The sequence below is a fragment of the Phacochoerus africanus genome, chromosome 4 (assembly GCF_016906955.1).
Source record: "Phacochoerus africanus isolate WHEZ1 chromosome 4, ROS_Pafr_v1, whole genome shotgun sequence".
NCBI classification, from domain to species: domain Eukaryota; kingdom Metazoa; phylum Chordata; class Mammalia; order Artiodactyla; family Suidae; genus Phacochoerus; species Phacochoerus africanus.
Genome location: NC_062547.1, coordinates 113,839,207 through 113,852,296, shown reverse-complemented (window position 1 = coordinate 113,852,296; position 13,090 = coordinate 113,839,207). Strand labels below are relative to the sequence as shown.

The 13,090-nt window shown below is 34.8% G+C and overlaps 1 protein-coding gene across 3 annotated transcripts in view; it reads right to left on the bottom strand.

Moving 5' to 3' along the window:
• FER (FER tyrosine kinase) overlaps positions 1-13,090 on the bottom strand; it is a 432,134-nt gene that overhangs the window by 342,839 nt on the left and 76,205 nt on the right. For all 3 annotated transcript variants that reach the window (XR_007134557.1, XM_047778393.1, XM_047778394.1), the window contains one exon: positions 11,720-11,819. Coding sequence is in view for 2 of the 3 variants with exons in the window: in XM_047778393.1 (XP_047634349.1) it covers positions 11,720-11,819 (100 nt within the window). In the remaining variant the exon portion in view is untranslated. The remainder of the gene's footprint in view (positions 1-11,719; positions 11,820-13,090) is intronic.

The following is a 13,090-nucleotide window of genomic DNA, read 5'->3' as shown; positions in this document are numbered from 1 at the left end:
CAGTATCCATGGATTCCATATTTCATAAATTTAAGCCCAATGCCTAAAATTTATTTTTAATCCCCAAACTGATATACACAATGCTTTTCAAGTCAATTGTGGACATGTACATGCACAGAGCAGCAAAGGAGTTACCTGATACATTCTCAACTGAGCTTGAAAGGCTATGCTCTACCTCTTGTTTCAGCTCTCCCATTATATACTATCCTTCTCACAGTCTATTTAGTTCTACATTTTGCACATTTTGTTGGTGATGTTGCTGTTTAAAATGAGCCCCAAGCAGAGTGTTAAAGTAGTGCCTAGTATTCTTATGTTAAAGAAGACTGTGATGTGCCTTACAGAGCAGGTATGTTAGATAGCTTTGGTTAGCCCATGAGTTAGAGCATTGCTAGCTGTTGAGTTCAATGTGAATAAGTCAACAACTTACATTTTTTAAAGTGTCTTTAAAGAGAAACACAAATAAAACAAATTAATGTATTGATCAATTATTCAAAGAGTTATGACCCTGCTTACAGGGGTCTAACCCCTTATTCTGTCTACCCAGGGCAATGATTCAATAACAGCTAATGCTAACTCAGTATTCACAGTTGTTTTACAAAATATAGTTATAAGAACCAAATGTACATATATCCAGTATTTGACCACTTCTCATCACCTCTGTTGCTGCCACCCAGGTCCAAGCCAGCATGAGCTCTTGCATGGATTACTATAGTAGCCTGGAAGTGATCCCTTATGCCCTTCTCTCATCCCTCAGACTATTCTCTACAAAGCTACTAGAATTACCCTGTTAAAATGTAAGTTTATGTCATTCCTTTGCTTAAATCCTCCAATGGATTCCCATCTTGGTGTAAAAGCCAAATTAAAAAAAAAAAAAAAAAACTAGCACGATCTCACACAATTCTACCACCCTTCACCATTCTTTCTCTCTGATCTCATACCTCCACACCTTTTCTGCATCAGTCTCTCAGTTTCAGCCACAGAGTGCCTATACTGCTCTTCAAGTATGCCAGACAGGATCCCATCTCTATGACTTTGGTTTGGCTTTTCCCTCTACCTGGAGTAGTCATTGCCCCAGAAAATAACACGCTTCACTCCCTTATTTCTTTCACCCTTCATTTAAATGTCTTTCTCATGACACCTAACCTGATCACCCTTTCAACATGCCAGCTACTTACCATGTTTTCTCCATCATAACTGTCACCATCTAACATATTGTATGTTTCATTTATTTATTTTACTAAGTAGCTATCTTCTGTTCTAATATGTAAGCTTGAGGAGGTGAAGATTTCCTTGTGTTTTATCTACAGTATCACTAATGCAAATAACACTATCTCACATATAACAAGAAAATGCATAAATTTATATGGTTGTTTTTTAAAAATTTAAATTTAAATATTTTTTAAAAAATTAGAAGTTATAGAAAGATGACAATTTTACCTTCTGCATCTATTTATATCATCTTTCTGGTAATCAAGTACAAAACTGATACTGTTAAGAAACCCACCTATAAATATAAAGGAAAATCAGCAAAAGGATATAACTTCTCTCAATCTCTAAGTTTAAGTTTCTTTAAACATGAAACTTAGCTTTGTTTACTTAATAAAACTAAGCAAAACCAGGATAAATAAAATTATTGTGTTTTCATTTTATTTTTACGAAGTAATCTGCAGAATACAAATGAACTGTGTAGCATATCCCACCTCACATAATATGTCAGTATCTGATGAGAATATTATTGTCACTCCAATTTCTTCAGCTTTAACCTAATGCAAATTAGATTAATAACTCAGCATGCCATTACCTTCTAAAGGTCCTATTGTACTAAGGTCCATGTGTGAAAAGCATCCATGCCATGTATTAATAAGTAGGTCCAAAAGAAAGAGAAAACCTCCCACTTACAGGTCATTTCAATAAAAACTGATGATCAACAAACACAGCCTGACCTCTCCTTTGGTCTTTTAGTATGTCCTAGATCCAAAATGCATTTCTTCCCTATGTTGAACTGAGAGATAAATCAGAACTGCAAAGTATTTTTCACAGAACTTCTATACATCATCCATACGTGATTCTGATTTTTTTTTAATTTCTAAGATTTAGAGATTATCAAATAAAAAAGCCAGGTGCCATTCTCAGTGGACTCAAAATGAGGAAATCAACTAAAATAGCCTTTTTAAAGTTTTATTCATTTTTTAAAACTTAGATTTACTTAAACATAAATTTAACCATCTGTCTCAAGTCTGGACTCCTTTCAAACTGGTTTTCATAATTAAAGTACTCTAAAGAGACAACTCAATGGATCTAATCAATTTTAATGGCTATAACATATCACAGAACTATTCATAATGTGTGAAGAGGCAATTTAAGAAAATCTACTTCCCAATTACAGAAAAATTTACTTTTGAATGAGATTTCAACTAATTCCCCACAGTTCTAGCAGTAGGCACCCTCTCCCTTGGTCTTCCTAGGGTAAGTGAGATCTTGTAAATAATCAAGGATTTCACCAAGCCTTTAGTATTCTTTTTTCTTATAGAGAAAGAGGAATTTGAAAAATAGTGTGTTCCCCCTCTCATGTTATAAAAGTATGTGAAAAGAGTGTCTTTCAAATTTCTCTAGACTGACTGATATGTGTATATATATAAACTGGAATAATTCATCTGGTCATGTTTCTTTTTCCTGAATAGGATGTGTAATAAAATAGAAGAATTCAGACTCCTACTCATGTAAGAGAAGCCCTACAAATGTTTTTCTGGGTATTCTGAGGCTTGGTAAATATAAAACCATTGTATAATTTCTAGCCACAAGAATGTATAACTATGAATGTTATTGTGAACATCATTTCTGATATTTTATTACATCTCCAAGTAAACTATAAAACTTCAAGTAAAATCATGTTTAAATTCACTTAATTCAATACTATATGGTTCAATATGGTATTGCTTAAATTTTATAAAATTATCATTATTTACTCTTATAAAGCATTTTTTCAATCTTGGAAAAAAGGCACAACATGGTATATGAACAAGGATCTACATATAAATATACAAGTAGAGATGTGAATTTTCGACAACATAAACAAATGGGCATTATAGTGAGACAAAAATATCTGGGAATGAATACACTCAAGCACCTTTCAGAACAAATGAGGAAGGAAAATGAAGTCCACTAAGATTCTAAAATTTAGGTTAATGTGTTAAAGAGATATATGGAAGATTTAAGAAAAGACCTAAATCATAATTATTGAGGCAAAATTTACAATGCTTGAGATAAAAAACACACAGCATGGGATTAAAGGCAGATTAGATGCTACAGAAGAGTAGTAAAATTTGTAGACATAACCATAGAAACTAACCAAAAGGAAAAAGAAAGCAAAAAAGGACATGTGGATAAAATGAACAGAGCTATCAGTTAGTTGGCTGGGAGACAAATATGAGCAACCTAACACACATGTACCTGGAGCCTTCAAAAGCAAGAGGAAGAGAGGGAAAGAAGATAGAAGATATATGTGAAGAAATAATGGCTGAAAGTTTTCCAAATATGATGAAATCTATAAACCATCAGATATTAAGAATTTCAAAAACCACAACACAAGAGAAAAAACTTACAGCAAGGTGCATCATGATCAAATTGCTCAAAATCAGTAATAAGAAGGAAATCCTAAAAGCTTCCAAAGGAATAAAAAACAAGCAGAGCAACAAAGATAAGGCTTAGAAGAGATTTCTCCTTGACATGACACTAGGACAACATCTTTAAAGACCTAACAGGAAAAAGAAAAAAAAAAAAAAAACCCTCCAAAAAAGAATTCTATATCCAACAAAAATATATTTCAAAAACAAAGGTGAAACAAAAACTTTTTCAGTCATACAAAAGCAGAAAAGAATTACCACCTGCAGACTTAGAAGAAATGTTAAAGTAAGTCATTTAGGCAAAAGTAAAATGATACCAGATGGAATAAAGAATGCTAGAGAAGATAACTACATGGATAAATACATAACGTGTTTTTTTGGGGTTTTTTTTTTTGGTTTTTTTTTTGTCTTTTCTAAGGCTGTACCTGCAGCATATGGAGATTCCCAGGCTAGGGGTCTAATTGGAGCTGCAGTCATCAGCCTAGGCCAGAGCCACAGCAACATGGGATCCAAGCCGTGTCTGCAACCTACACCACAGCTCATGGCAACGAGAGATCCTTAACCCACTGGGCAAAGCCAAGGATCGAACCACAACCTCATGGTTCCTAGTCAGGCTCGTTAACATCTGCACCACAACAGGAACTCCTATAACATGTTTTATTATAATTTTAGAGAATTGACTAAACAACAACAAAAAAATTAACAATATAGCATCAAGTTAAAAATATATGCAAAAGTAAAATATGTCATAACAAATAGCACAAATACAGGAAGACTATACTAGAGTAAGGATTCCAAACACATGTAAGGTGATACAATATCACTTAATGGAAATCTTAAGAATTTTTTTCAATTAATCCAAAAAAGGGGGGAAACAGGAAACGGAAAGAACAGATGAAACAAAGACAAAAAACTGCAAGATGACAAATTCAAGCCTAGCATTACATTAACTATAGTCAAACTATCTGAAATAAAATGTAGAGGTTATTAAAGATAGAAAACAAAACTTAATCACATGCTGCTTACAAGAAATGCATTTCAACTATAAAGACTAAAAAAAATGTGGAAGGAAAAGGAAAAAAAGATATACCATGCAAACACTAATCAAAGTATCTAATGTTAATAAGAGATAGAATAGATAACACAGCAAAGAATACTACCAGAGATAAAGAAGATCATTTCACATGACAAAAAGGGTCAGGAGTTCCCATCATGGCTCTGTGGAAACGAATCTAACATCCTTGAGAATGCAGGTTTGATCCCTGGCCTTGCTCAGAGTGTCATGGATCCGGCATTGCCGTGAGCTGTGGTGAAGGTCGCAGACGTGGCTCAGATCCTGTGTTTCTAGGGCTATGGTGTAGGCCAGAGGATACAGCTCTGATTCAACTCCTAGCCTGGGAACCTCCATATGCTGTAGGTGTGGCACTAAAAAGGAAAAAAAAAAAAAAAAGGATCAGAGCATCAAGAGGATATAACAATCATGACTGCTTTCATATCCAATAACAGTTTTGAAATACATTAAGCAAAAACTGACAGAACTATGAGAAGAAACAAACAAATCCACAATTACAGCAGGAAATTTCAATTGCCCTCTCTCAATAATTGATAAAACAAATAGACAAAAAATCAGAAAGAACATAAACTTTTAATAACACTATTAACCCAGTGGATTAAGCTACCAATACAGACCACCCCTACCAATAACAGCAGAATACATATTCTTGTCAAGTGCCCATGAAGTATTTACCAAGATAAACCATACCATGGGTGATAATACATGTACACATAAATATAAAAGGAATAAAATCATAAAAAGAATATTCTGCGACCTGGAGTTCCCACTGTGGTTCAGTGGTAATGAACCCGACTAGTATCCATGCAGATGTGGGTTTGATCCCTGGCCCTGCTCAGTGGAGGCTAAGGATCGGCATTGCCATGAGCTGTGGTGTAGATGATAGAGGTAGATGCAGCTCAGATCCCGTGTTGCTGTGGTTATGAAGTGGGCTGGCAGCTGCAGCTCCAATTCAAGCCCTAGCCTGGGAACTTCCATATGCTGCATGTGCCACTCAAAAAAGCAAAAAAAAAAAAAAAAAAGGACAAAGAATATTCTCAGACCAAATGAAATTAGGTTATAAATCAAAAATAGAAAACTTTTTTTAGACTTGTGATTGCCAAGGGGAGAAATTTTTTTAATGCCAAAACTTTAGGAAATTAAAGCAATACCTGTGGATCAAAGAAAAAAAAAAAAAAAAAACAAGGCTTGGTGTAGGCCAGCAAGGGCAGCTCTGATTCAACCCCTAGCCTGGCAATTTCCATATGCCACACATGAGGCCCTAAAAAGCAAAAAATAAAAATAAAGGTTAAAGATGATCTTTGAGAAGATTAGTAAAATTGATAAACCTCTAACCAGAATGATTAGGAAAAAAGAGAAATCATGGAGTACCAATATCAAGAATAAGAAAGAAAATATCACCACAGATTTTATAAGGTAAATAAGGGAATATTTTGAACAACTTAGTACCTATAAATTAAACAAATGAAATGGACGATTCCTTGAAAAATGCAACCTACTGAAACTCAAACAAAAAGCCCTATATCAATTAAAGAAATCAAATTTATAGCTTAAAAAACTCAGAAAAAAGAAAAAACAAGCAGACCCAGATGGCTTCACAAATGAATTCTATCAACATTTAGGAAATATTATGAATTGAACACAAATATTTCTACAAAATTGAAAAGGGGGCAATCATGCAGAGGTTAGTATTACCCTTACACAAAAATGAGACAGAAGATATTAAAAGAAACAAAGACAAAGATGAAAATTTATAAATAAAAACTTAGCCAACCATATCAAATAAAATAAAAAATAATAATACATCATAACCAAGAAAAGTTTACCCCAGGAATGTGAGGTTGATACAATATTGAAACATGTGATAGTCAATCAAAATAATTCACCATATTAAGGTAAAAGATACAGAAAAAGCATTCGAGAAAATCCTACATCCAACTTTAAGCAGGAATAAAAAGGAACTTCGTCAACCTGATAAAGAGAAAAATCTTTGAAAAACTACAGTTAACATCATATTATGAAAGTCCTTCCCCTACGGCCAGAAACAAGGCAAACATATTTGTTCTTTCTTCTTCTATTCAATATTATACTGCAGGTTCTAGTTAGGGCATTAGGCAAGACAAAGAAAATAAAGAAATTCAGATTGAAAAGGAATAAGAAAACAGTTTTTGTTCATAACCAATATGATCTTGTAGGACTTCTTTTGTGAAGTCATTTACTCTTTATAAAAACAATATGATGGCAAAATCTCCCAACATTTACAACCAATATGTCAGAACTTCAGTTTGGATACAAGCTTTATGGAGTCACAAAAATGATTTATGGCAAACCCAACCATGTGTTTAACCAACTAAAAGTATTCAGAACTTAATATGCAATAGAAAAGTAGAGATTCTCTCCTTTGCATTCAAAAACTTGTTGTTCCATGCTATCAAGAAACACTCTAAATGATTAAATTCATATCAATAGTTTATAATTATTTTGGTTGTTCTCAGTATACGTTATAAATAATAATTAACAAACTAACATCCAAACTAGTCCAAGTCAATTTAAGACAAATATTTGCCCTCTCAACACAGCACAGAACAAAATGAGTTTGATATTTAAGGTATATTACAAAAATAATTTAACTAAAATGATATTATATTCATAGTATAAATGAGCATTATATTTTACATTAGACCACATAAATCAGTGTTCCTTTGGATATAAAATCTAACATTCAAAATTTAAAACATTTTATGTATCTATACAGCAGGGGTCAGGAATTTGGAATGCCAGTATTTACCCAGCCTTCCTGCTAATCAGCTACTGCCACTGAACCTCCAGTTGCAGTAACTGAGCCCCTGACTCCAAACCAGTCAAATTCAGAATTTAACCCTTACTTACTACAGGAACTATTTCTAGGTCCTAGCTCTCCCAAAGCCAAGACTGTCTTCTGAGACTTAACACTGTAAGTCAGACTGGGCTTTAAATAGCTTTCCCAAGGCTTCCTAACATCTAAAGTAATGACTGAATGCCAGAGCCACAGCTTGGTTATCAGCTGCAATGCCCCAAAAGTTTCTAGGGCCTGTTCCAGAAACGGCCTGGCCTGGCCTCTCCAGCACCAAGGCTCTAACATAAAGCCTGTAAATGTTGGAAGAATTTGCCATCACATCCTTATAAAGAATAAGTAACTTCAGGGAGTTCTGCTGTGTCTCAGCAATAACAAACCCAACTAGTATCCATGAGGAAACGGGTTCGATCCCTAGCATCATTCAGTGGATTAAGGATCTGGTGTTGCTGTGAGCTGTGGTGTAGGTCACAGACATGGCTTGGATCCCATGTTGCTGTGGCTGTGGCGTAGCCCAGTGGTTACAGTTCCAATTGGACCCCTAAACTGGGAACCTCCATATGACTCCAGTGTAGCCTTTAAAAAAAAAAAAAAAAAAAGAGTACATAACTTCACACAAACAAACCCTTTTTTTCATGTTAAATGTAGAAGCAGTCTGAAATTCAAAGTTTTCAAAAACATGATTTTATACTTTTTCATGTAAACATGCATATAAAGATAGCTTTGATCATAAAAGGGAAATTTACATGTCTTATGCATTTACGTAGTTATATAAGAACTTTTTTTTTTCCCACACCCACGGCATATGGAAGTTCCCAGGCCAGGGGTCAAACCGGAGCTGTAGCCACTGGCCTATGCCACACCCACAGCAACGCTAGATCTGAGCCGCATCTGCAACCTACACCACAACTCACAGCAACTCTGGATCCTTAACCCACTGAGTGAGGCCAAGTATCAAACCTGCCTACTAGTCAGGTTCATTTCCACTGAGCCATGACAGGAACTCCCAAGAACTTTTTTTAAAAGTACATACCCTATAGGTTATAAACTGATTTAATGAGAATAATCAAAATTCTTGAAAATAGGAAAATACTATCACTAAGAGCTTTAGAAAGAGAAATGTAAATAAGCTCACCTATTTTAAATTCAGGAGAGTCAATCAAATAATGCAATTCTTAAGATCAATTAAAATTATGGTCTTCGGATGTACAGATGGCCAATGGTCACATGAAAAGATGCTCAACATTGCTAATTATAAGAGAAATGCAAACAAAACTATAATGAGGTACCTCCTCACACTGGTCAGAATGGCCATCATTAAAAAATCTACAGATAGGGAGTTCCCTGGTGGCCTACTGGTTAAGGATACAGTGTTATCACTGCCATGGCACAGATTTGATCCCTGGCCTGGGAATTTTTACACACCACAGGTGGAGTCAAAAAAAAAAAATCTACAAATAAACAAATGCTGAAGATGCTGCAGAGAAAAGGGAACCATCCTACATTGTGGGCAGGAATATAGATTCGTTCACTATGGAAAACAGTATTGAGGCTCTTCAGAATAGACATTTCTCCAAAGAAAACATACAGATGTCCAACAGGCACATGAAAAAATGCTTAACATCACTAATTATGAAAGAGCTATAAACCAAAACTACAATGAGACACCACTTCACACCAGTCAGAATGGCCATTATTAATAAGTCTACAAATAACAAATGCTATAGAGGGTGTGGAGAAAAGGGAACCCTCCTACACTGTTGGTGGGAATGAAAATTGGTAAAAGCACTATGGAAAACAGTATGGAGGTGCCTCAGAAAACCAAATATAGAACTACCATATGATCTAGCCATCCCATTCCTGGGCATATATCTGGACAAAACTATCATTCAAAAAGATATCAATGATATCTTTGAAGCACTATTTACAATAGCCAAAACATGGAAACAACCTAAATGTCCATCAACAGATGAATGGATTAAGAAAATGTGGTACATATACAAAATGGAATACTACTTGCACATAAAAAAGAACAAAACAATGCCATCTGCAGCAACATGGATGGAACTAAATACTCTCATACTAAATGAGGCAAGTCAGAAAGAGAGAAAGACAAATACTATATGATATCATTTATATCATAGATATCATTTATATCTATGATATCGATTCTGGAATCTAATATATAGCACAAATGAACCTATCTACAGAAAAGAAACAAGGGACTCCTTTATAAAAGCGAAATTTTGAAAAAGAATAGGACCTGGAGTTCCCAAGTTAGAATATCTATTAGAAATGGGTAAACTTGAATACCTAGGAAATAATATTTATATCTCAATAACTTAAAAATAGCAAATGCTTAGTAAATATTTCTTGATTATATAAAGTACTCTTCAGGTTATAAAGTTTGGAAATCTATGAAATAACCACACAACACTGGAACTACACCCAAGACTATCTGACCTCAAAGTCTACTGTCTTTCCACCGTTCCATCTTTTTTTCTTTTGTTCACTTAAATAACTTACATAATTGAATTACAAAAACATTTTTAAAGCTATCTTTGCATTAAAACACTGGTTGAGGTACAAAAAAATAAGTGAAAATAAGGGAACTGTGAATATGAATGCATCTTCCCTGAAAAAAGCAGCTGAGCTGAAACACTGAAAGAAGCAGAAATATGAAGCAAATGTGGGAGGGGTGGAGTCAGGGTGAAGGGAACACTGAGAGGTGAAGGGAGGGGAAGGGAAAGAAGGAAAGAAGAGGAGGGACAGAGAAGGAGGGAGAGGAAGGAAGTGGGGAGGAGCAAGAGGCAGAAGAAGAGAGGGAAAGGAGACAGGCAGGTAGGAAGTAAGGAAGGGAGGAGGAGGGGGACGGAGTGGGATATACTGGGAGTTCGGGGTTATCAGATGCAAGCCATTGCATTTGGAGTGGATAAGCAATGAGATCCTGCTGTGTAGCACAGGAAACCATACTTAATCACTTGTGATAGAACATGATGGAGGATAATGTGAGAAAAAGAATGTATATGTATGTATAACTGGGTCACTATGCTGAACAGCAGAAATTGATAGAACACTGTAAGTCAACTATAATTTTAAAAATTTTTTATAAAAGGAAGTAAGGAAGAGACGGGGGAACTGCATCTAAATCTGTATCACATGTAGTCTACAAAAACATAGTATTTTCATCGTGCAAGGTATATTCTAATGTTAGAGCTGTTTATTTCATTTACCTTAAAAAAAGGACTAAACTATACACAAATAAAAAACAGAGAAAATATATTAATAAAACAGAAAGGTAAATTTAAGAATCAAAAAAAAATTGTTAATGAAGCTTCTATTGAACCAGTTAATAAAGCTTCTATTTAACCAACAATAACAAAAACTTAACTGCTATAATTTTTTTAATTTAATATGAAGACTACTTGGTCACATTTAAAGATTATAACTACAGATATCTGCTAAAAACATCTCTCTTTCCATTTATTTACAAAGCGTAATACGGAAATTCTAGAACAACATAGAATAAAATTAAGCTATGAAAGCAAAACTAAGCTACAAAATGAACTGTGATTTTAATGGCATTAAAGATGATCAATAAAGAAGACTTCTAAACAGATATGACTTTATTTTGTCTATTTAGTATTCAGTAATTAAATAGTAAATCTAAAGGCAGAGAGGAAAATTTAAACATTCCTTACATTCTATGACAAGTATTACATAATCATTTAGTATGAACTACTCAAAAATACTTTTTATTTTTTTTATTTTTTTGGTCTTTTTGTCTTTATATGGAAATTCCCAGGGTAGGGGTCCAATTGGAGCTGTAGTGGCTGGCCTATGCCACAGTCACAGCAACTTAGGATTCAAGCCACATCTGTGACCTAAACTATAGCTCACAGCAACACCAGATCCTTAACCCACTGAGCAAGGCCAGGGATTGAACTCATGTCCTCATGGATGCTAGTTGGGTTTGCTAACCACTGAGCCATGACGGGACTTCCCTACTTTCTGTGTTTTTAAATAGAAACACTTACTATATAGTTTGATATTTAGTCCATTTTAGCTTATTTTAATATTTTTAAAACATGAATTGGTCTAAGTAGAATCATTCTATGACTTATAAAGACAACTTTCAAATGATAAGAATAAAAATCACTAAAACAAACATTTTTCATAGTTTTGCCATACCTTTAGCTACAGCTTCTTTATATTTCTCCTTGGCAGAATTCATTTCTTTTATTAACTGTCTATAGCTGGTTTTTAATTTCTCTAATTCTGTCTTTGTAACCTGCCAAAAAAAGAAAGTGCAAAAACATTTTAAATGCATAAATTTACTTGAGTCAAGAGTTTAAATTTGAAAGCATTAACTGGTATATATTTTACTGCTTACAGATCAGAGTTACTCTTCAATATACAATTATAAACAAACTAAAATTAGCTTGGAAATAAGTGATAAATTCAACAAGTTATGAAGGAAAAGAAAAAAAAGAAAACCTTTTTTTTCTTTTTTTGTCCCCCCTGAGGCGTATTCCGAGGCCAAGGATCAGATCTGAGTTGTAGTTGTGACCTAAGCCACACCTGTAGCCACACCACATCCTTAACCCACTGTGCCAGGCCAGGGATCAAACCCGCATCCCAGCACTCCCAAGATGCCGCTGATCCCATTGTACCACAGCAGGAACTCTAAGGAAAACATTTCTTAAAAAGAGCAAATCAAGAGTTCCCATTGTGGGTCGGTGGTTAACAAATTCGACTAGAAACCATGAAATTGCGGGTACAATTCCTGGCCTCACTCAGTGGGTGAAGGATCCGGCACTGCCATGAGCTGTGGTGTAGGTCACAGACATGGCTCAGATCTTGCATTGCTGTGACTCTGATGTGCCTGGCCAGTGGCTACACCTCCAATTAGAACCCTAGCCTGGGAACCTCCATATGCCGGGGGTATAGCCTTAGAAAAGAAAAAAACAAAAACAAAACAAAAAAAAAGAGCAAATCAAGTTCTGTCAACTAAATGTTAAAGACCAATAATTAGTTGCTGTGTGCAGAAATATTTTCTCTAATAAAAAAAAAGTTAATTTAAAATACTTATTTTAATTATGTAGAATAACTCCGAGCTGTTATAACTCACAAGTTATAACATGAATTTTTTTCTTTACATTTAACTTTTCTGAAAGGAAGATGCAATAGAAAATTATTGTTGGCCAGGCAACAATCATGACAGTAGTCAATGCATGCACCCATGACCTTGGTCATTATTTCTACAGAAAGGCTAGGTAAATCCAAGTCCTTGATGCTGTAGTCAAAAGGCCATAAATAGCATCTGAGTTAAAAATGAAAATCCTAGATGATAATCTGAAAAACTTCTAATAAGCCTTCTGAGAAGAGTAAGAAAACAACGTTAAAAACTTGTTAAAAGCAGCAGGTAGGGGGGAAGTGAGGCAGTTCCAGGAGTTCCCCTTGTGGCTCAGTGGTTAACAAGCCCGACTAGTATCAATGAAGATGCAGGTTCGATCCCTGGCTCCACTCAGCAGGTTAAGGATCCAGCGTTGCCGTGAGCTA